Raw genomic sequence first — 23,917 nt, 5'->3', positions numbered from 1 at the left:
ACACACTCAAGTAAAATTTCTAATGAAGAGCCTTTTTGGAAATATTTATATAAATTAAAATCTTCCATTCCAATAGTGAAACGCATACCAAAAGGTGCCCGTATATCAGTTGCCACTAAATTGTCTCAATTAATAAATTGTATTTTAAAAGATAACTCGAAGCAATATTGGGAGCAGTATTTTACCTTTTCGTATAATATTTTACACGCGTCTTCTGATCCTCTATCTAAACACACATCCATTACACAAAAAATTAAGAATAATTGCTCAAAGACTCTCCATTCTGGCTTCATATTAGAAGGTAGGAAGCCATTTCATCCATCTTGTCTTTTTCGGACTATTGAGAGGAAAATTAGTGATGGAGATGTAAAAGGTGCTTCTACTCTTCTTTTTTCAAATGATGTAGTCGCCCCTGATTCCACAGAAACACTTTCAGCTCTACGGAATAAACACCCACCACCTAGTTCTTCATTACTTCCTGGCCTTACCCCCAATTGTAGTGATTCGTCACTTACAGTTTTACCTAAGGATGTTTTTGGGGCTATTATGTCGTTCAAAAATGGATCTGCCGGAGGGTTAGACGCTTTAACGCCGCAACACTTTAAAGATCTTGTGTGCGGCGCAACTGGCGACTCTGGCAGAACCTTGTTGAACGACATAACCAAACTAATAAACTTTATGCTTGCGGGTAAAGTCAATCCAGAAATTACGAATCTTCTTTATGGTGCTAATTTATGTGCCCTAAAGAAGAAAGATGGGGGTATCCGCCCCATTGCTATTGGAAACACGTTGAGAAGAATAGCTTCTAAGGTATGTTGTAGGCATATCCTGCCTTCACTGAAAGAAATGTTTCAACCTGTTCAGCTAGGTTTCGGTTCGAAGGGAGGTTGTGAGGCAGCCGTACACAGCCTTAGAAGCTTTTTGCTCAACGGTGGTGGTGATGTTACACTGAAGGTTGACATTAAAAATGCTTTTAACTCTGTCGACCGCAGCACTCTGCTCCACGAAATTAAAACAATTGTCCCAGAAATTTTCCCATATTTATTTCAGTGTTATGGTGCTCCTACCCATCTTTTATATAAGGACAATTTAATTGAGTCTGCGGTCGGATGTCAACAAGGAGATCCACTTGGGCCAGCAATTTTTAGTCTTGCCATTCATCCCATAATTTCGAAATTAAATTCAAGGTTGAACATGTGGTATTTGGATGACGGGACCTTAGGAGGCGATGAAACCAGCGTATTTAATGATTTTACATATCTTTTAGATGCCTTAAAAAAAATTGGCCTTGAACTGAACTTTTCGAAATGTGAGCTTTTTATAAATGAGCTATTACCTGAATCTGTACGTAGATTAATTTTACAAAAGTTTTATTGTTTGTCCCCTGATATTCAAATTGTAGGAAAACAAACACTTCGCCTCCTGGGTTCTCCCGTTTTAGAAGAATCAATTGAACCTTTTTTCGACGAACTGTTGTCAAAATTTGATGTTATTTCTGAACGTTTAGGCAAAATTAAAATTCACATGGCTTATCATATTATTCGTTTTTGTATTTTTGTGCCTAAATTCACATACTTTTTAAGATGTTGCCCAGCTTGGAAATTTTTAAATTTACTGTCAGTTTTAGATTCTCATATTTTAAGAACTTTGTCTAATATTTTAAATTGCAATTTGAACGAGAGATCTTGGTCCCAGGCCTCTTTACCCATTCGGTTTGGAGGTCTTGGTATCAGGAAAGCTACATCTGTTGCATTACCAGCATTCCTGTCTTCTGTGCACGGTGCGAGTTCTCTGTTTCAAAAAATAACGGATTCTTCATTAGGCCATACAGAGATCTCGTATTTTGAGGAAGCTAAGAATGCTTGGTGCATAGCTTGCCCAGGTGTATCACTACCTGTGGACCTGAACGTGCAAAGGCTATGGGACGAGCCGCTTTGCAGAATTACACACACCTCTTTGGTAAACTCAAGTGTGAGTTCTGCAGAGCGAGCTCGTCTTCTAGCCGTTTCTGTTAAGGAATCAGGATTTTGGCTACATACAACACCGTCCAATAATTTAGGGACGGTGTTAGATAATTCTTCATTTACTATCGCCATCGGCTTGCGACTAGGTTTACCTATAATTCATCCACATTGTTGTCCTTGTGGAGTTCAGGTAGACCATTTGGGACACCACGGCCTTTCTTGTCGTCGTAGCGCCGGTCGCCAATCGCGCCATGCTGCCCTCAATGATGTCATCCGCAGGGCTCTTGCTACCGTCAACGTACCGGCACAATTAGAGCCGAACGGTGTTGTACGTGACGATGGTAAGAGGCCTGACGGTTTGACTCTAATTCCTTGGAAGAATGGGAGGTGTCTTGTGTGGGATGCTACGTGCGTCGACACAATGGCACCTTCCCATCTTCATCTTTCATCTAGGGCGGCTGGTGTTGTGGCTACCGACGCGGAAATACGCAAGCTGCAGAAGTATGCTAGTCTCAGTCGAGACTACATATTTCTGCCGTTTGGTGTGGAAACGATGGGGCCGTGGGGTTCTGACGCTCGATCTTTTTTTAAACACCTGTCAAGGCGTCTGATCGAGTGCACCAATGACCAGAGGGCTGGCGCTTACCTCGGGCAAAGAATTAGCTTAGCTATTCAACGAGGTAATGTCGCCAGCGTTTTGGGGACTCTACCAAAGGACAGCAATTTGGATGAAGCTTATTATATTTAATTTATTTTTCATACATAACTATTTTAAATCCTGTTTTATTAATAATTTTTGTATTTCTATTAGGTTAATATTGTAAATAATTTACTACGAAAATAAATAAATAGTATCAGTATAAAAATTATGTTGAAATAATTGATTTTTTGTTGTGTAACGTGTTGCAATCAGTGTCATTGCATAATTATTATTAAATATTATACTAATGTGGCGACCTCCCGCTGCTCGTCAAGAGATTGCGCCACGAGTATTCTGAATCACGCTATCGAAGTTTTCTAAATATCTGGCATATATACAAGCTCCGAACTGAGACTGCTGGAGCACGGCCGCTCCCGGGCATGATCACCTAGCCCGTCGGGAGATCTCCCTTTGCCAAGCTAACATTGTCGCATAATAACAAAAATAAGTCACATAATGTACGTTCTTAAACAGTTCTCGTTTTATCGCAATCGGCCATTGGATTTTCAGTTTGATTGATCATTTTTTGCTATTTCCTATCCGAAACATTATCCTATCCGACACATTAAAATTTGCTGTCCAGTTGAGAAACCCACCTGTTCATTAGCGATGACCTTATTTAAATATTGATTAATGTTTTGAAATAGTTCATTGATTTGAATGAAATAAAAAAAATTAAATCAAAAATCACGCTATAGCAGAACTAAAAAGCAATAATTGTTGCAATCTACTAACTTTGCGATGAACTTTCTCTAAGGCGCTCGAACAATCTCGCCTCGAAACTCGTTAATCCTGAGGATTTTGATAAAGACAATGGTACAAAATTATTAAAATCGTGTATTGTCAGTGGTTTTTGATAATTCTTCAAATTTTTTAATTAAACTGTACGTTCAAAGTGAATAGAAATCGTGTTCAAAGATTCCGTTGTTCAGTTACATACATACGACCCAAGCTAATAAAAGGGTGTTAAAAAGCAAGCGAACTACTGGTAGTGGAACTTCCACTAAAAATACTCGAAATTTTGAATAGAAATTAGCGACATCTGACGGTTAGAGGCAGAATTATTTTATTAGTTATAAAAATAGAAATAAAAATTTATAAAAATAATATTACGCTTAGTACATTATTGAAATAAATATTATTTTTAATATTTTAACGATATTACCTCGGAACAATAGGATATTACTTTATTATATTTGTATTTATTTTAATGGTAACATTTTACTATACAATATGAACATAATACGTCAAAATTCAAACTTCAAAGTCAATTTGAAGCAATTTTGATGTTTGTTTGTCATAAACGAAATTGACTAGGATATAAATAAGTTTTTCAAAAGGATTTTGCTTTTACAAAACGTATAATTGCGGAAAATCAATGGCGGACGATATAGTATTTGAGTTGTTACATTCAGAAATAATCAATTATGCTTTGGAGCAGCCAAATGCCACAAAGGTTGAGTTGTCATACTATGTAATTTGTATAATGTTATTTTAGAGTTCTAAATGTTTACGATTGATTTGCAGGAAGTTGATTTATCCGTGGTGGAATATATTGGTTTTGCCGCAGGATACAAAATAATGGAAAGATTAACCAGGGAATGGCCGAGATTCAAAGATGAATTGGATACAATGAAATTCATATGTACAGACTTCTGGACATGTATTTACAAGAAACAGATAGATAATTTGCGGACCAACCATCAGGGTGTATATGTGCTTCAGGATAATGCCTTCAGATTCCTCACAAACTTTTCTAACAACCATCAATATTTGGAATATGCTCCAAGGGTAACTTGACCTATTATCGTTTAAACTGCTTCCTAAAAGTTTACTATTTCAATTTATTTATACAAAAGTTGTAGAACTCTGTTATTAGTACCTTTGCCACACCCATTTCTGTTTTATAAACAAAGTTTTAGTACTGCTGTATTACATTTTAAAAGATATATACCTATATGAGACAACTATAAATGGATGATAGTTGCAAGTTATTATCAAGTAACTAATACTTATACAGTACACAAAAGGAACAAAATCAGAATAAGCTTAGTGTTGTAACGAAAGTATACCTACCTATTATGTAATTGCACAAATATTTAAATTCTAGTTTCTTTTCCTTGAAATATATTATCAGCATATATTTTACCAGTTTATACTAGTAATATATCAATTATGTTTAAAAACTAGATACCACTCTAAAATTGCACAAGAAAAATTGTTAATCCTGATTCCCGATGTTTCTGATTATGGGATAAAATTATTAAAATTGTGTATAGTCTTTATTTGTTTTTTAAAAAGGGTATATTTAGCATGTATTGTCATTGGTTCTTGATAATTGTTCAAAATTTTAAATTAATTCAAGTGGACCATTCAGTGGTTAAAAATTTAGTTCAAAGATTCCATTACATACATACATACATACATACAGACATACAGGTCAAGTTAATAAAAGTGTGGTAAAAAGAGATTTATATCTGTGTTACTATGAAAAATTTTATGTGTTTTAATTATGTCTTATTAATTTGCAGTATGTTGCATACACATGTGGACTAATAAGAGGAGGACTTGCAAATCTCTGCATCAACAGTGTGGTAACCGCGGAGGTTCAATCTATGCCATCTTGTAAATTCCATATTCATGTCCAAAGAACATAACTTTTAAATGAGGACTTTAAATGATGTGTCTATATTATGCAATGTTAAGTAAGATGTTAATATCATAGTAAATTTTGTTTTCCTTTTTAAAGTCTTCTTACTCCTTACTTTATGAAATCAACATTTCGAAGATATATTTTTCTTTTGGTTCTAAAACTATTTGAAAAAGATCAATTTTTGGGAAATCGATTTCAGGCGATTTTTTATGTATCAATTAATTAGGCTCTGATTCAATTCGATTTAAGAATTCTTTTTCAGAAAGAATCGCCATCCTATACTATCGGGCGCCCGCAGTGTGCGAATGTGGAGTTTGCTAGGCGCATGTCGCGTTTTTAAAGTCGCTGCATGACGCAAATGAAACAAATTTAATAAGCTTTAGATAATAATGTTTATTAAAATCCCATCAAGTATTAATTTTTCAATTATTTATGACTAACTTGTGTTCATACCTTTAAACAATATAATTTTAAACATCTTAAATCAACAAAATTTTAAACGGACAAATAAATTTAACATCAACAAGTAGGATTCTTCCACGAAGCAGGCTTAGCATAATCGTAAATAGTTACTAAAACCATTATTACTCCGACATAACAGCCAATAACCGTACTGCTATACAGAATTCTGTCGCAAAAACCTCCTTTTAGATATACGGGTCGCCCATCTTCACACTGAAATAAAATAAAGTTTAATTACTTATAATAAATACCTTCACATAAACAAAGCACATACCTATCAAATGTATTGACAGGGCAGACAGGTTCATATCTTTTCCTAGAAAAAGGTGCCGTTCCCGAAAAAAGGGATGGAAAAAACCTCCGATGAAGTGACCACGAGTGAAGCCGCGGATAAAAGCTAGTAGTGATACTCAATATAACGTAATTAAAGAATAGAAGAGCGCCACGAACGTAACTATAGTTTTATTATAGTGTGATTCAAGTTAATCTAAAAATACTTGATAAGTAAAAAATTGAGAGATCTGCCGCCAGGCTAGGTGATCATGCCCGGGGAGATGCCGTGCTCCGACAGTCTCAGTTCGGAAATTGTATATGTACAAGATATTTAGAAAACTTTCATAGCGTGATTCAGAATACTCGTGGCGCCATCTCTTGACGAGAAGCGGGAAGCCGCCACAATTATTTAAAATAGTTTATTGTTAGTATAGTTATAGTATGATAAGATATAACTCCACAGAAACGATGTGGTATATTGCAACCATTTTATAATATTTTTGTGGTTTTTAAGTTTTAGTTCTTGTGCGTGTACCTATACTATGCTATACGCACTTCTTTTAAATTATTTTATTTAATAAGACGAAGAAATGTTACTGCCTTCATGAGCTTTTTTAATACGATGAAATTATCACCTCGTAGCGCTACGCCGTTGAAAACAATACGTAATGTAAAATTTAACAGTTGCCTCCTCAATTCCGCACTAAAGGCTTGGTTTAATTTCTTATAAGAATTCATCAACCATCTCGGACTGAAAGACTACACGCGTCGTTGTTTAAACTGAATCGTGTATTATGGATTAAAATTACTGATTTCCCGCGGCGATTTATTTTTATTCTTATTCTGTGAACCACAGAGGCGTAGCGTGGAGTGGACTGTCCATACCGGACAGTAAAATCAACTTTAATATTTATCATATTTATAATATTATTTTAATTTACCTAACTTTCTTCTTCTTTGCCTCTAAAACTTGCGCCTCGGGCCGTCACCTCTAGGGGAGGCAAAATTCACAAACAGAGGGACCAAAAAGGTCCTTCAATTTGTTCGCGGACATATTCATGTTGGAGAGCGACACTCTATTGTAATGTGTACAAAATAAGATAACAGAAAGGTTGTAAATTAAATTTGAATAATATGAAAGGCTCGGCTTACTTGGAAATCAGCTTGCAATTTCCTTAGTTTTACAAGACTTCTTGGTTGTTGTAGAATTGGAGATGTTTTGAATTCCCGAAGGAAATATTTCGTGATACTCTGTAATTACGATGCTTAATTAATAACTGATAATTGATCATTAAAATGTATGATTTTATATCATATAATCGTCAAATTAAAAGCTTACCCTCGCTAGCATTTCAGTCGGGTTTCCAAAAAATTTTTGAAGAAAGACTTCGTTCAAAATTTCTTGTTGAGTATGATCAAGTGTCAATAAAACTCATCATGTGATTTTTAAATTTAGAATTGAAGTATTTTTATGTTAACATTCGCGGCCAATATTTTAAGTTAATATGTACGAATAGTTCGCGCCAAACTGCTAGTCCGCTCTGAAATTGTTGCGAGCAGGTGTAGTGCAGGTGTAGTCATAATTTGCTATGACGACGTGATTAAGAGAGCGGACTAGCAGTTTTACTACTTTAGAACTCCCTATTTTATTATCAAATATCATATTTTATGATTTTCAGCTTTCACTTCGTCGTGATACCTACCACTAGATCCCTAGGCACGAGATGGCGCTACACATGATCTGTAATCATATTCTGAATCAAAATATTGAATTTTAAATTGTTGTTACCTTGTAATACACAATACTCGTACCACTAAAAACCAAATAGTATAGCAACCTATATATATGTGGCGGTCTTAAGCTAGACCGCTACATGAAGCACTTTGATTCTTTTAATGTAAAATATTAATATAATAAGCGAAATATTAACTGCTTAATAGTTTAAGTAATACTTTTCATAAGTCGTGTTATTTTTAGCGAATAAATTATAATTATAATACTTTGCATTGTATTTTTAATGACCCAGTTAAGTTATTAACCATGTACTAACGAAAAAGAAATTCAAATTGCTTAAAAATATCTGTATAATAAAATATCAGTACTTATATCTCAGTATAATTAAATCAACAACCGCCAACCTCAGTCATATTGTATTTGGAATCTAAGAGTATAGTTACATGTTTGTAATAAGTGATATTTTGGTTTGGTAATTGCCGATAAACATACTGAAAATCTTTGGTTATTTGCTGGCCGACTCTCTTTGTAAATAATCACGAGGAAACTATTTCATTGGGCCTTATTTTGTAAAAATAAAATAGTTTCTCAAGGTTTTCATGTTATGTATAAATTAAATAATTCTTTAACATGAAAAACCATTAAGTTTCATTTGATTTTGACATAGGGCAGAATAAATCTATAATCTTTGTCAATTGACAAAAAAGCGTTAGAAAAAAATCTTTGTCTTTGAATAAAACTTTCTGACGCATACTTTTTGATTGGCGCTCTTTTACTTCCTCCGTACTTCCTTCATTCGCTCCGCTCTTTCAATTTTATAGAAAATGGCTACCGCAGAATTGGTGACTGAGCAGTTTCAATTTTTGGGTATAGATGTAGAAAAAGAAGTCTTAACGAAATGTGAGTACCCATCTAAAGGCCTACAAACAATACAGACGTCGCTTACCGTTCGAAAGAACTTCCACAAAAGTTATATATTAGTTGTTGTCAGCTTGAACGCTAGAAAATTAATGTTCAAGGTTGTTTCTTTATTCATGTCTTTCAAGGTGTAAGTTTATGTGAAGAATATAATGTCGACGCGGAAACTTTTAGTGAGCTATGGATGGCATTTAGCCTGACTCACTTGAGCGGCGCGTCGCCGACTTTGGAGAACTTAGATTTACTTGCTAAAAAGGAATTTTCCAAACTGTCCGCGAGTAAGTCCAACGCTCACGCCAATGAAACCGTCCATGCAAGTACCGGCTCGAGTTTAGCCGTATATGGGGCGCCTGTTTCTACTCAGTATCCTTTTTAACGAGACCGATCCACGTGTTCTATTGTTTTGAAGTACTTTAAAAGTTTGTGAAGTTTTAAGTACTAGCCATATGATTTGACTGCGCGTACGCAAGATTTAATGAGATACGCGAGACAAATGATTACAGAAATTCCAAACAGAGTAATTGACTACTGTTCTGCTGTCATAAGTACCTACATTTCATTAGCATTCTTCCTTAATGTTGTAGCTCAGATAATGATGTTCTGTCGAACTATATGTCTCCAACTTCGAAGGTATGTTATTTTAATTTTTGTTATCTAATCTTGCTTATACTTCCTATATTTATATTATTATTGATCATTATATTACATGTAATATGTTATTTATTCTAAGTGTTCAGAGTTCAAACAAGGCTAGCACTTTATTAGTATTATAGGTTAGCATAGTTGATTAATTGCGAAATATTTTATTCCATTATTCATTATGTTTGTGGGCTACTAAAACTTAGCAATTAAGCATGACTGATGTAGGTGTTATGTTTGCATATTAAATTAATTTTACTCGAGGACAAGTGAAAATAAATGTGTGTAAAAAAAGTTGTGTAAAGTTTAGTTTCAGGGACGGAAACCTTTATGGACAGATTATCTACTTGCATTAAATGGGTATACATCTATGGGCACAGTGTCTGCATTCTGTGACTAGATCTACACTCATTGATTGCTTGTAGACTGTAAATCTGAGGAAACAGCACGGAAAATTAACAACATTGAGCATGAAGGATTCTAGAAAACAGTATGAAGTGTTATCAACAGTTTATTATTTCAGAATGTAACGCAGTGGATGAATCATTGGTGGCTTAATTAAAACCTGCTTCAAATTTATTATAAATGTACATATTTTCCTTCCAGAAGAAAAAGCAAATATATTGTTTATTTGGATTTTAAGTATGAAACCATTTAAAGTTTGTACTGAATACTTATTAGTCAATATAGACTAGTTAAGGAAAAAGTTATGATTTTTGCAGTGATAGATCACATATCTGAGTTTTTGCCTAAAATTGTTTTCATTTTTTCATCTATTTTTTCTTCCTTACAAAAACCCAAATAATTTTTTGAACCACAATTATTAGAAAATGTCCTGCAAAAATTTGAAACGGTGTATTGTGGGTATGGTATGTGTCGGACACACTCCATGGGACTCGAGATGTTGAATTTGTTCATATATGAGGCCTTATGTGGGCCCCTGTCTTCTTTAGGGATTCTCATAAATGACAATGCCTACTTGTATAGTCCTCATAAAACTGCTAGTTCACTTTGAATATAGAAATGAATTGCGTAGCCATAGCATATTGTATAACTACACCTGCTCGCAACAACTTCAGAGCGGACTAGCAGTTTGGCCATAACTATACCATAATATTGGGTGTGTTTCATGCTATTTTTTTATTATTCTTATCATACTATTCAAGTCAAGTCTTTAGAAGTTATACTTTAGTATTATTTTTGTTTACTTAGTATTCATTTTAGAACATAAGTTTAACTTTGCTTTCGGCATAGTTAATAATCTGTATATTGTATAAGTATTGTGTTGTATAAAATATAAACTATTTACAATCATACAATGAAGCATTCGTCTCTCATCAAGAAGAACCAAGATCACAGAACAGAACCACAATATCAAATAGTTGATGAAGAATGGTACTTGACTTGATGATATTTGTGGGCGAGTATGCCTCTGGTGCATGTCATACCATCATGACTAGATCCATACTCGTCTGCAGCCATCAACTCAATCTACTTTTTGAAGCTATGTTTTTTTTAGAGCATTTGAGATCGGATTTTTTAAAATATATTTGTAAAATTTAATCACCATAAATTTGGCTAATAAATATTAAATTAAATGCGCCAAAGAAATATAATTTCTTACGTGCGTACATTTTTGTAATCAATGTTATCATGACATACTTTTAATTCATGGAGAAATGTTGACATGAATCTCCAATGTGTAATTAAATAATTATATGAAGTCAGGGCCTAAATTTCATTCAATTTTACAATGGTTTTAATATATAACATAACAGAGTAAAATGAAGTTAGTTGTGAATCATAAATAGTAGACTTGTTAATTAACCATAGGTTTTTTACCCTAACACCATATTTTTGTATTTATTTGAAATTCCTTATTCTATATGTTATTAATTAAGGTGGTACACAGTATTATATTTATTTATTAAGTCTGTTTTGAAGTCAATTTTTAATGGAATATGTAAGATATGCACGTGCCTGATATAATATATAGATTGCCAAATTTACGTATGTTGAACGTAATATAACCCTTCACAGTAAGACTGGAGGCAGCATCACACCACCTATTTCTGTTTTATAACTGCAGTGTTAAGCACTGCTGTGTTCTCGTTTGAAGGGTGTATTATTGGCAAGAAAAAGATACGCATTTGGCCGACCACAGAGTACTCCAATTCTATTAGAGATTGAATACAGATTTTCAAAGGTGGCAGTAATAACTTACCGCCATATAAATGGCACGCTTACTTGCAAACTGTTATTGTAATACAGTGAATATAATGATTAACACTATTATTTTTCTAATTTGTTTTATTATTTCTCCTGTTTAAGCGAATCACTGTTTTCAGAGGGTTAAAAAAGAAACCGAACAGCCATCGCATCAAAAGACAGAACTGCGGCCGGCCACATATTCCCCAACTGTGTAAGTATCTTAAAATTACTTTATTCACACTTACATACAGTAGTATGAATAATTATCCTTCAATAGACTTATATTTTTACTGAATAACCAAATGAAATAAAATATGTTATATATTACGACATACAGTCCAAAACGCAGCAGTATGAATTGAAAATGATTAAAAGAGGATATTGAGAAGTACATTGAGACGAAACTTTATTTTAATCTAATGTCGAAAACCAATTTGAAATTTATCCATGCTCAACATTTAAATTGAAAAAATAAGTTATTATTTTACATTCTAATCACGTGAAATAAAACCCTGCCTTTTTATGTCTATCTTCTTTTTCTCTTTTGCATTGTAATGTGGATTATGGATGTTAAAATGGCATATTGTTTTTTTTATTACGTGAACATTCTTAACAGTGTTGCCGTAAATATTTTAGCGATCGCTCAGCAAAGTATGCTTCGAGAACAAATCAAGGCTCTGTGGTACACTCTTATGGAGAAGAAGAGATGTTACAAGATATTGTCAGTGTTAATTCCTTAACTGACATGGTAGAATTTAAAATTTCACAAGTACCTAATGAAGATGGCGAGCTATACACAAAGGCTAAGTTAGTATTCATTTTGTATATTTACACATTTTATTATGTAATGGCTATTTTCTAACCTACCGAAAAGATATTAGAGGTTAATCTATACTATCTATATTATTAATATTATAAAAAGGAAATCTTTGTTTGTTTGATTGTAATGAATAGGCTCAAAAACAACTAGACCGATTTTAAAAATTCTTTCACCATTCGAAAGCTACATTATCCACGAGTAACATAGGCTATATTTTATATAAAATATATTTGATAAATAGATTTCGAGGCGGTACAAAGTTTGTCGGGTCAGCTAGTAATAATATTATAAAGAGGAAAACTTTGTTTGTTTGTTTGATTGTAATGAAATGGCTCAAAAACTACTGGACCGATTTTAAAAATTCTTTCACCATTTGAAAGCTACATTATCCACGAGTAACATAGGCTATATTTTACATGAAATATATTTAATAAATAGATTTTGAGGCGGTACAAAGTTTTCCGGGTCAGCTAGTACCCAATAAATATAAAACCGCCTACCGGGACCCCTGAAATATACAAGTTCCGCGATAATATTTGCTAATCATATAAGTACATGTTTTGTCTCTGACTTTTTTATTCTGTAACTAGAGAAACATCAGTTGCTTTTACTATGGGTTGCCAGTGATTATAAAATCATTAAGTGACGTGATTTCCGCCTGAACAATAAGTACCTGGCGTCTATTTTAAATAAGTTTCAAGTATTTACTTAATCTAACCACTTCATTTTAAGAAGTTGGCATTATATCATTTTATTATAAAATTGTAAATAATATGATTGGAATTAGTTATGACAAATTATTATTTGATACAACCTTAGTAATAATAAATTATATAAGTGACTAGTAAGGCAATGGCTAACTTTCATAGTGCTGGCTTCCATAATGGCAATTTTTAAAATGTGCTATCAACCCCTATTTAACCTTACGGTTGATTTTGGAAAATCTCTTAAATTACATTTTTATTATTTTCATTCAGAAAGCTAAATATGAACTTTCATCGAGTTTGCTTTTAAATTGACGGACTTTCATACTAACTTTCAACCCCTATTTAACCCCCTTAACGGTGGAATATCAAAAAATCCGTTCTTAGTGCGCATATACATTATAAATTGAGCTAGGTATAGGTATATAGGTATATATTCCAAATTTCATGATTCTAGCTTCAGTAGTTTAGGCAAAACCTTGATTAATACTTTTTGAACGTATCTTTTCGCTGTTATATATATAGATTGGTCTGCTATTTTGTGCTTTTATGCTACTTTTGTGCAAAACTGCACTTAAGGACTGGATTAGGATCCCTTGTTCTCCTTTTATTATACTTTTGATTGAAACACTTAAAAAATGTTTTTTTATTTATGGATCTAAAATTGGGTCATACACAGTGAGATTTTTTATGATCAATATTCCTTGTTTGGTTCAGGTTTGGGTTTGAGTTACTGCAAGAAAAAGCGACCACTTTTGACAACCACATACGCTATATATCACAATGTATAATGAAGAAAAATAATTTCAAGGAATCTACGTCTGTTAGGCATAAATCTCAGGTTTGTTAATATTGGACAGCATATTAAGTAAAATTGAGCTTATTTGTTTTCATAAAAAAAAAAAAAAAAAAAAATCCGACAACAAATGCGCATACAGCCATTTATATCTTAAAATCCTGTTACTGATTCAAATGGCAGTATTAAGTAATTTGAACAGATAAAATTTTCTGTATGTATCGTGTAAAATTATTAATTTTTACGCAGTTTATAATTTTCAGACGGAAGTGTTTGTATCCGGGCGCATCGAATGTGACGCGGACGCAAGGCTAAATGCTAAAAGCGTTGTCCTTCAAGGCACGTGGGAAGAGTCGCTCAGTCAGGCAGTGGCTGTAGATTTGGATAGGTTAGAGACCATAATTTGACTTCATATTTTACTATTTGTACTTTGTTCCATGAGTTAAAGAACTACAAAACCTATAAAACAAATTATCTAAAGATCTCTAGGTTTGCTTTCTCTTTCATGAATTCTCTATTGCTACGATTACTACTACGTCACGACTTAGCTGTTTTTAGATTTGATTTGTTGAACATCTTCGAAATTATAGTTGTATTGAAATCTTAGGCTAGACATCTAAAAAAGTAAAATCTGTGCAGCATCATTCGTAGTAAATAATTATTAAAACAAATACAATACCCAATGCTCGTACTAATAAAAACTCTTTATTTTATAGTCATGATGAATATAGTATAGGCGACAACATAGAACTAATATCTCGATTTTCGGTACACAGTGTAAAACAGTATTCTCTGTTTCCTGGACAAGTGGTAGTTATGCGCGGCATCAACCCCCGAGGGGACAGATTCCTCGCACAAGAAGTGTACCACGACGCGGCTAACCCAGTGCCCGATCACAGTGCTGATATGCTCAACGCATTAAAAGGTTTAACTATCTCTTTCGTAAAATATTAATCTTTAATTTTAAGGACTAAACAGAACTCCAAATCACGAAATAAATATATCAATAAAATATTTGCATGAAATAATTATCATTCAATAATCTTGACTATGTTTTGTTTCACATGAATATACCTATTTAGGAGAGTAAATGTATTGTTACATCTCCTGAACAACTTTGTTATATATTACGACATACTTCAGTCCAAAACACAGCAGAATGAATTGAAAATGATTGAAGAGGATATTGAGAAGTACATTGAGATGAAATATTGGATCTAATGTCGAAAACCAATATGTAGTTTTATTTTTTTAGGTAAAATATCAATGGTTGTCGTGTCCGGCCCATACACAACATCAGACAACCTGGCCTATGAACCCCTGGCAGATTTAATCACGTACATCGACACAAACAAACCGCACATTGTCATAATGACGGGTCCATTCATGGATTGTGAACATGCTAAAATTAAGGACAACTCCATGGCAGAAACTTTTGAATCTTTCTTCAATAAATTGATCGACAGTTTAGCGGGCTTGGCTTCTACAAGGTATGATTTAATTATTGTAGTGTAAAAACATTTATTCTCTAAAACCAAATTTCTATAACATGGTTGTTTTAACAAAATATAGCATGTAAAATAAATTGGCTCAATTTTTAAAGTTAATTATGAGTGATTACCATTAATATATTCCATTGTAAACAAGAAACATTATGCAAATTTTACGGTTAATTATTTCAAAATTTTCAGCCCCTTAACACAGATATACATCGTGTCAAGCTTAAGGGATGCTTTCCACGTCAACATTTACCCCACTCCAGCATACTCCAGCAGAAGAAAGAACCAGCATCAAACTAAATATAATAACATCCACTTTTTGCCAGATCCATCCACTCTGAACATCAATGGCATAGTTGTTGGAGTAACAAGTTCTGACATTCTCATGGAGATCAGTAAAGAGGAAATATCTTTGTTAGTATATATTTTTGCATTTCATTTCATAAAATATCTAAAATCTACTAATGCAACGCCTGGAAATATTAAATATAAGTTATTCTAAATGAAAGATTTGTAACTTTAAATTCTGTAATATGTAAAATAACATATGTTTGGCGAGTGATAACCACGCTATTCAAAATTGCATTATCAGACTTTATATACTTTTTAGAACTTGCACTCTTTCATAAATCGAGATCTCTTCACACTATTGTATCACGTAAGGCAGTATATTACTTCGCCAAGTGCCATTGTTTTAAACCAAGGGTTGAATGCCTTTCACCGTGAGAGGTCAACTCTGCCAAGCAATTGAACAGTATGAGTTGACGACGAAGCTATCACGTTATCTCAACAATTCAACATGTATTAAATGTAAGGGTAAGGGCGGGGACAAGCTGAAGAAGATATCGTCCGCGCCAAACTGCTAGTCTGTGTCCGTCTCTGAAGTGCGAGTAGGTGTAGTCATACGATTTGCTATAGCGACGCGATTCATTTCATATTCATCGTTAACTAGCAGTTTTACACGGACTATATTACGTTACATAAACCTGTCGCGTTGTGTTCTCTAAGGGCATGGGCGGGGACAAGCTGAAGAATGTATTACGTTACATCCGCGTTTCCCAACCTGTAGTCCGCGAGTATATGTATGGGGGTCCGCGGTGTTACCTCTGGACGACACATAAATCGCTCATTAAATGCAAAAGGGCCGCAAAACGAAAAATCAGCAAACCCGTTTTATTAGAAAAATGTGATCTAAGCACACGGTATTTTAAAAAATTAAAAAAGATGCATCCAATCGTGTATAATACTATTATTAATCTATAAAAAATATATACATAAATTGGTTTTTCAAATTTTGTTTTGGCTCTCCTGTAAAAAAATGATATTTGGGATTGCGGTTTTTTTCGCTGTTTATTTTATTAAGGGGGTCCGTGAACTGTACTTGATTTTCTAAGGGTCCGTGGACTGAAAAAGGCTGGGAAACGCTGCGTTACATAAATGTTGCGTCGTGTTGTCCAGGGGCATGGGCGGGGCAAGCTGAAGAAGGTATTACGTTACATAAACTTGTTGCGTTGTGTCCAGGAGCATGGGCGGGGACAAGCTGAAGAAGGTATTACGTTACATAAATGTTGCGTCGTGTTGTCCAGGGGCATGGGCGGCGACAAGCTGTCGCGTCTGGCGCGGCACGTGCTGGCGCAGCAGACGTTCTGGCCGCTGTGGCCGCCGCCCGCCGCGCAGCCGCTGGACGCCGCGCTGTGGGCCGCGCACGCGCAGCTGCCCTGCTCGCCGCATATACTCATCCTGCCCTCTAACTTCAGATATTTTGTTAAGGTACCTGTTATCCATTTTTTGTTATACTTGCTATTATTACCACGGTTTTTTTATAATAATATGGAGTAGCAGACGAACATGCGGTCCACTTGATGTTAAGTGGCTACTGCCGCCTATACAAATCTGTAATCGACTCCAAACATGATTAAATATTCGTACCGAAGGTCGGCCACAGATGGGTAGCTACCCCTGAGGACTAAGCTGGAACGCTGTCTCTGAAAAGTATGTCTCCCTTACCACACCCTTCAAACTAGAACGCAGCAGCGCTTAACACTGATGTTATAAGGCAGAAATAGCTGTGGCGGTGGTGCCGCCGGAGTCGAACCACAAAGGGTTCTACCACCTTCCATGCTTTCATTAGCTTTACCTGTATGTATTTAACTGAATCTTTGAACTCTATTTTCGCTTTCAATGGTCCAATTAATTAATAATTTTGAACACTTATCAAGAAACGATGACTACATGATTTAACAAATTTTGTCCCATTCCTCATCAGGGTTGTCAGGATTAAATATTTTCTGTGCAATTTAGCGTGGTTTTAAGTTTTTATTATTATTGTTTATAACTTCGCTTCCGTCACTAACGAAACAAATCTAAGCCTATGGCCTGGTAAGCTGACAGCAACCAAATAACAACTATTGTGTCTGTTGTTGTCTACGGTTGTTAAGCGAATTTCTAAAGGAAAGAGTTTATACGTTTCCCTTTTAAATTAATATATTTGATATATATTGCGTATTTTTGTGATCACGCTCAATTTAAATTTCAATGAGTATAAGTGTATTTGGTTGGATTCAGATATTTTTATAACTGGTATTCTCATAGGCAGCGCGGTTATCGAGATAACTTTTTTTTTCTTTTTGTGACAGGACAACGTTTGCATGAACTTACTAGTATAATTATCATTTTCTTTTTCAGGAGGTCAACAATTGTGTCGTAGTGAACCCTGAGCATTTGACAAAAGGTCCTGGTGGTGGGACCTTCGCTCGTCTGTTGATTTCCGGTCATGAAGAAACTCCTAAAATTGCAGCTCAAATTGTTCGTATTTAAGAAATAAATAAATGTTCATTATGCAACTTTTTATTTGTTTTTCATTAAAAGTTAATATATCATTTACAAAATACAAAAATACGGGTTTATTACATGAACAAGAACAATCATAATTATTTCGAGCTATATTGATTATAAAAAATATTTATGAAAATCCTATAAGTAAACAAAAAAGAGATTATTAAATCCCTTGTATGTATATTAGCAGCAATCATGTTTCGTTAATTATATGATACGTAAACATCGTCGTGAAGGTTAATAGTCTTTCCGATTCCTGAGCGTAGCGCCATCTGTATCCCCATACGAGGCGAGTTACCAGCGAACTTGCGCTCTACGGGATCTTCCATCAAACGGTAACTGTAAAAATGATAAAGGAGATAAAGAAAAATTAAAAATTTGTCGTGTCAAGTAAATAACTTTTGTATAAAAATACAGGAATAACTAAAGAGCAGATTGATGGACAAATTCCATCCGTTCCACGTAGACTTCGTTATCTCGATACTCTCGTAGTAAGATAATGATATCCACAGAATTTTTATTTGTCCGCCAAGTTAAATTATAATATTTATGTTACCTTCTTAGCATTTCTAGCGGCTCCGTTTTTGGGTTGCGTATTCCGGTTTCTGGATCAATAGTAGTCATTATACACCTGAAATTATTAATTTCTTTTTTATAAATATACTAATTTCAATATCAAATTATATTCACTAATTAATTTCTGTGCGTTCTTATAAATTCAAGTTTTCGATTTTCATAAGAAAAATAATATAATACTAACCGTGTGCAAGGTTTCAGCACTTCAAACACACTTTCACCGATTTTCACAAACTTCCATTTATCCTCATCATATATTATAGGTCCTTTGACTGTAAAGTTAGGCCTGAAATAACGGTGATCGACCTGAACGTCACCAAGGCGGGAATTTAAGTCGTCAATAGATGCCTTGTTGATCAGATTGAAAGACGACTCATCGGGAAGAGCACCCTGCAAAATGTTTATAGTTCGAATTAAAAATTGTTAACTATATGATACAACAGAGATGTACCTACACAGTTAATGATATTTAAAACTGAGTATAAAATTGGTTTGGTGTTGGGCAATGCCAATGTTAAGTTAATTCTGGTTTTACGGATTAACTATTAGTGCTGAATCTTTACCATCTGAATACAGCTCTTTTCTGCTGACCTATTCCGGTTATCGGTGCGACAAGTAAATGTCGACTTCATTAAAATGTCTAAGCGAGATCTCTGCACGTATAAAAGGAATGTATTTATTTTCAGTCCCTGAATCCATCTGCTCACCACAAGTTTATACTTATTTTGCGAGCTAACTTTTATAATATTTGGTCATGTGCAATTCCACAGAATTCGTTTTGAAATCTTTCATACAATGCAATATATGAAAGATTTCAAACTTATATTATTCGAGTCAATTCAAATACAGAGCAGCTTGTCCTCAATACTAGATAGTAACGCAATTATTATTGACTGAGTATCAACTTACAGTGTCCGTATCCCTGAATTTGTAGTACTTGATGTTAGCCGGGTCTCTTAGCTCGCGACATTTCTGATTAGAATAATAAACTAATCGGAATTTGATGTCAGCACGATTTAGCAACCTGTAAATTAATTAAAACAATGTTGAGATAAAAGTCTGCTGATACTCGTAAATAATTATGTGAAAACATAGCTACAGTATGTAATGTTATCATTTAAATAAACACATCGGCATAAATAGCATCAGAATTATCGGCAACACTGTAGGTATATGAACATCCATATTAATAAATAAAATTGGCTTGTCTTTTATTATCTTGGAACCTTTAAATCCATCAGAAGAGATTTGCACTCAAAGATAAAATAAGTAGGTACGTGCATTACAATGTAAAATAATTTGCATTTAATGTAAGGATTTTAAAAAAGTTGCGTAAAAAAGTGCTTTTAGCCCAGCTTTGGATTTCCCAAATCAAGCCAAATGGTTGTAAAAGTTTGGGAGATTGCGTAAAAGTCAAACGTATAAGCAAAGCCACGGTGAAAACGTCGTACGTATATAAATATAAACTTTTTATCTCGAGCAATAACGCATTATCTTTAAAACGAATGATAATGTGAGAAGAAGTGATGATAATGTAAATATGTGGTGGTATAATAAGTATGTGGTCTATTTAAGAATTGAGTTAAATGAAAAGTACGTAACCTACTTTGAAAACCATTCGCTCGCCTCCCGACCGCAGTCAAGTACTGGAACAGTGCAGGTCCATACTGTAGCTTTGAAAGGTTTTTGCAATTCGATGACCTGAAAATAGTACAAATATAGGTTCCTACTCGTATAATACCTTTAGAACCATATTAAGACACCTTTATTGTAATAACTTCAATATTTATAGTTCATTTTTACCTCAGCCAAGTTAACGTAAAGAGGCTCCATATCCACATGGCGCAAAGTAAGAATAGAACTTTTTACAGTTGGCCTCACAAGAAGGAGTTCAGGATATACTCGTGCGTTTATAAAATGGTTCTTTTCGTCCACCACCATGAGCACTCTGCAAGAAAAACAATATGAGGCTTTAGAAAACTGGGAAGAATATAACTTATGGTCACCTGGTCACCTCGATTACATACCTGTCTCGGAGCCATCCGTCCTTTAGACCGAGGTAAGTACAATCGGCCCTATCGACTGTTACGGGACCACAAGATTTAATTGGATACACGTAAAGATCTTCAAGTTTACCGACATGAGTCCATACTGTTGGCAACTTATTCTTTTGATAGCGGTAGTAAGCGTATCCAGCGCCGAGCACTCCAGCTGTGGCGATCGCCGCGGTCACGTAATGAGCTGGAATTAATATTTTTAAATTAACCATTATAAAAAAGGAGCTTCGGTTCTGTATTCGATAATGTATGTAGTTCGATTTACATGTCCATGATTTTCTTTAAAAAAAATGGATCCGAATTGGATGAGAATTTCGTTACTTTAAATGTGTATAACTGCGTGCGTCTCTACATGCAGGGTTTGTTAATAAGAAGAAAATATTCACCTCCAGCTTATTATGACTACCCCACATCGAAGTTTGGTGAAAATCGGTTCCTCCTTGCAAAGATATTTTGTACAATTAAAAAAAAGATTGTTTTAAGGTAGGGTATTGTAAAAATGCAGTTATTTTTAAATTTCAGATACAGACCTAATTTTAGTGTTTTACGATAAACTGGCATATAGAACTTTTATAAATTGCAGGCATAGGCAAGTATAACAAAAAAAAACTACCTACATTTAGCCAGATTTACCTTTTAACAGTTTAGACCATTTAATTTCATAACAAAGATACACAGAAAAAAATGTTCTAAACATCGATGCTTGACTTGGATAAACAAACTTAATATCGACATATTTCATCTTATGCTTATCACCCATTTGTAGTCGTTCATTATCATATGACCTTAAAAATGTTCCAACATTTGAATAAATGTCATTATGCAAACCAAAAAAAACATCCATATATTTCATGTAATAAGTAGGATAAAGAAATAATTTTAGGCGTAAAAGTAAAAGATTGAAAGTCTTAGACATAATTACAGCAATAACTTATACAACACGGATATTTTTTGTTGTCGTACCTTGAATATTTTGGTTGAACATGTTTCTTTCGTCGAATTCACCGCCTAATTTAACCACACACCGCAAATCCACAGAGGCAATAATGAACTAACAACGAATACCGCTATGCATAGAGTATTAATACATGTTACCGCTATGTGAGCTTTGCCTACTATTAATATATCCAAGCGAGACGCAAAACGTACGTAATATTACACTAATCCTTATACTGTGGTAATATCCCTAAGTAGTCTGTGGACGTGAAGTTAAATTATTTATTATTGTTGTAAATAATGTTTTTATTTTAAATTTTAAGTTTTAAATCTTTTGAATACGGTAATAGAAATGAAAAAACTTGAACATTTCAGGTACACAGGCGTGTGCGATATACAAGGATATCTTTATAAGCTTTTTTTACTTAAGAGGATATGCCTAGTAGGTTTAATAAGAAGTTAAAGCTTATAAATTCCATCAAGTATAGAAAGTAATTGTGCTTTCCTCACTTGCAAAACGAAATATACAACACTACTTCAATTTTTCGTCCAAGAAAAGACCATGGGCCAAATAAGTATTGTGGTGCTTGTGGTTGTAAAACCTAAGGGAATGTTTTGACTGCAGCACCACCTCGGGTATAGTCCGTATCAAACTGCTAGTCCGCTTCCACTATAGGAACGACTCGCGTCGCAATAGCAAATTGTAGATATTAGCGGGACGAAGACAGTGTGGGATCCCCTCGGCATCCGTCCGCCGCCCGTTCTCGCCCGCGGGGACATAGCTGCATTACGGAGTATATTCGAATATAACTAAATCTGCGCGTAACAACTTCAGTGCGGACTAGAAATTTTGCGTGGCCTTTACCATTTGGCCCAAACCTCGTATAAGAGTAGAACAACAAGTAGAAGTACGCCTATAAAGCAGAACAGGGCCCGAAGAGTAAAATTGTAGATTTTATAAAATACTTGATTTGAACGTACTTAATAATTTATAAGGTAAACAATTGTTATGTGTACGGCTTCGAAGTGTTAATGAAAATTAAGGAAATATTTGCTCCTTGTTAATATAGTATACAACTCAATATATTCTTCTACTTAGCCTAAACTTCATTGAAATTTATCTAAAAAAAAAACAATTACACTATGGTTAAATGTCACTGTCAAATAATGACAGTCAACTTCCATCAATGATTGTCAATTTAGCAACTTGTCAACGTGTAAATGCGTGGAGTGATTTCCAAGAAGAATAAAAAATGTGCATATTTGATTTAATGTTTTAAAAAACTTTAATAAGACCAAGCATTTTAATTTGTTATAAATATGGTCCTATTAAGTAACGATGAGGTAATTCGTGTTTTTTGGAAACAAGAAACAATCATCAATTAAGAAATAATTAGTTAATTGTTGCTTTTATTTTCAGTTCTTGATTGAACTTGGGAAATTGTTCCAAAAAGCCCGAGCTTCTGGGTCTGTCACAATGACCATGAAACGGTGTAAGTATTCTATCATAGCTGTATCATAATTTTGACTCCTCAAACATGTTTGTATTCAAGGATATTTACAAAACATTCAAGAGTACTTCATTAACGTTTCGTATTAAATGTTTAATTCCGCGTTCTTATAGATGATGGACGTACAAAGCCGCATCCGCGGGATGGTACTCCAGCTGTAAAGAATCCAGAGTACAAATGTTTAGTTCGCGCACAGTCCCGGAGTAAGAAGATATCAACAGTTATCGAGCAGCGCGACGTCGAGAAGTTCAGTACGGCATACTCCAATTTACTAAAAACAAGCGTAAATGGATTAAAACGTTTGAAGAAACCCAAAAAGAAAGCGATGGCTACTCAATAACAGTAAACAAGCAATGTGTGGAGACTGAAGCAGTGTATTTTGCACAAGAATGAGTGTTAACATGAATGTGAAGTGTATCTGTGCAATGTTTGCTAGTTTGCGCAAAGAGACCATTGAACTGTGCTTTTCCCTCCCGAGGTGTGAAGAGTTGGTCTACTGCCAGCTAGTGATGGTGGTGCATTTTAGTCATTGACCAGCTGTCCGATGCTCCTAATTTTTATAAACGTTAAGTTATACACAAACATTTATATAATAAACAAATTAATAATGTATACTTCTGAATGTTTT

At 34.3% G+C, this 23,917-nt stretch overlaps 4 protein-coding genes across 5 annotated transcripts; 3 read left to right on the top strand and 1 right to left on the bottom strand.

Moving 5' to 3' along the window:
- Positions 1–3,930: 3,930 nt before the first annotated feature.
- Trs33 (trafficking protein particle complex subunit Trs33) lies at positions 3,931–5,412 on the top strand. The gene is made up of 3 exons (XM_073073889.1): positions 3,931–4,120; positions 4,192–4,455; positions 5,196–5,412. Exons 1-3 carry the CDS (start codon positions 4,043–4,045, stop codon positions 5,319–5,321), a joined length of 468 nt encoding a protein of 155 aa, XP_072929990.1. The 5' UTR covers positions 3,931–4,042; the 3' UTR covers positions 5,322–5,412.
- Positions 5,413–8,531: 3,119 nt separating this feature from the next.
- DNApol-alpha73 (DNA polymerase alpha subunit B) lies at positions 8,532–18,222 on the top strand. Of its 2 annotated transcripts, XM_073073885.1 has the most exons (12): positions 8,532–8,687; positions 8,834–9,068; positions 9,290–9,335; positions 11,693–11,766; positions 12,192–12,362; positions 13,797–13,920; positions 14,139–14,263; positions 14,652–14,800; positions 15,131–15,365; positions 15,567–15,788; positions 16,961–17,144; positions 18,060–18,222. In XM_073073885.1, exons 1-12 carry the CDS (start codon positions 8,612–8,614, stop codon positions 18,189–18,191), a joined length of 1,773 nt encoding a protein of 590 aa, XP_072929986.1. In that variant the 5' UTR covers positions 8,532–8,611; the 3' UTR covers positions 18,192–18,222. The 2 variants fall into 2 exon arrangements, with proteins under 2 accessions (XP_072929986.1, XP_072929988.1); XM_073073887.1 differs by lacking the exon at positions 8,532–8,687 and having other exon boundaries at positions 8,904–9,068; positions 9,295–9,335.
- Positions 18,204–21,914, bottom strand: Marc (Mitochondrial amidoxime reducing component). The gene is made up of 8 exons (XM_073073888.1): positions 21,806–21,914; positions 20,813–21,026; positions 20,589–20,733; positions 20,392–20,486; positions 19,695–19,809; positions 18,970–19,175; positions 18,766–18,840; positions 18,204–18,548 (listed from the first exon to the last, which is right to left on the bottom strand). Exons 1-8 carry the CDS (start codon positions 21,825–21,827, stop codon positions 18,413–18,415), a joined length of 1,008 nt encoding a protein of 335 aa, XP_072929989.1. The 5' UTR covers positions 21,828–21,914; the 3' UTR covers positions 18,204–18,412.
- A 1,047-nt stretch (positions 21,915–22,961) lies between these two features.
- Positions 22,962–23,903, top strand: Srp14 (signal recognition particle 14). Its single transcript, XM_073073883.1, has 3 exons — positions 22,962–23,122; positions 23,199–23,271; positions 23,403–23,903. The coding sequence occupies exons 1-3, from the start codon at positions 23,099–23,101 to the stop codon at positions 23,627–23,629; spliced, it is 324 nt and encodes a 107-aa protein (XP_072929984.1). The 5' UTR covers positions 22,962–23,098; the 3' UTR covers positions 23,630–23,903.
- The last annotated feature ends 14 nt before the right edge of the window (positions 23,904–23,917 follow it).

The sequence above is a fragment of the Epargyreus clarus genome, unplaced genomic scaffold, assembly GCF_041222505.1.
Source record: "Epargyreus clarus isolate Ecla_fem2 unplaced genomic scaffold, WU_Ecla_fem_2.2 ptg000006l, whole genome shotgun sequence".
Taxonomy (NCBI): Eukaryota; Metazoa; Arthropoda; class Insecta; order Lepidoptera; family Hesperiidae; genus Epargyreus; species Epargyreus clarus.
Note: the sequence above shows the minus strand (reverse complement) of the source record. Positions and strands in the feature narration are given on the sequence as shown.

Coding starts and splice junctions, on each gene's coding strand:
- Srp14 (XM_073073883.1), top strand. CDS start 23,099: ATGGTCCTATTAAGTAACGATGAG. Junction 23,123..23,198: donor TCCTATTAAGTAACGATGAG/GTAATTCGTGTT, acceptor TTTTATTTTCAG/TTCTTGATTGAACTTGGGAA. Junction 23,272..23,402: donor CACAATGACCATGAAACGGT/GTAAGTATTCTA, acceptor GCGTTCTTATAG/ATGATGGACGTACAAAGCCG.
- DNApol-alpha73 (XM_073073885.1), top strand. CDS start 8,612: ATGGCTACCGCAGAATTGGTGACTGAGCAGTTTCAATTTTTGGGTATA. Junction 13,921..14,138: donor CTGTTAGGCATAAATCTCAG/GTTTGTTAATAT, acceptor TATAATTTTCAG/ACGGAAGTGTTTGTATCCGG. Junction 17,145..18,059: donor ACTTCAGATATTTTGTTAAG/GTACCTGTTATC, acceptor TTTCTTTTTCAG/GAGGTCAACAATTGTGTCGT.
- Marc (XM_073073888.1), bottom strand. CDS start 21,827: ATGTTCAACCAAAATATTCAAG. Junction 18,841..18,969: donor GTGCTGAAACCTTGCACACG/GTTAGTATTATA, acceptor TAATAATTTCAG/GTGTATAATGACTACTATTG. Junction 18,549..18,765: donor CCGCTAGAAATGCTAAGAAG/GTAACATAAATA, acceptor TCATTTTTACAG/TTACCGTTTGATGGAAGATC.
- Trs33 (XM_073073889.1), top strand. CDS start 4,043: ATGGCGGACGATATAGTATTTGAGTTGTTACATTCAGAAATAATCAAT. Junction 4,121..4,191: donor AGCAGCCAAATGCCACAAAG/GTTGAGTTGTCA, acceptor ATTGATTTGCAG/GAAGTTGATTTATCCGTGGT. Junction 4,456..5,195: donor ATTTGGAATATGCTCCAAGG/GTAACTTGACCT, acceptor ATTAATTTGCAG/TATGTTGCATACACATGTGG.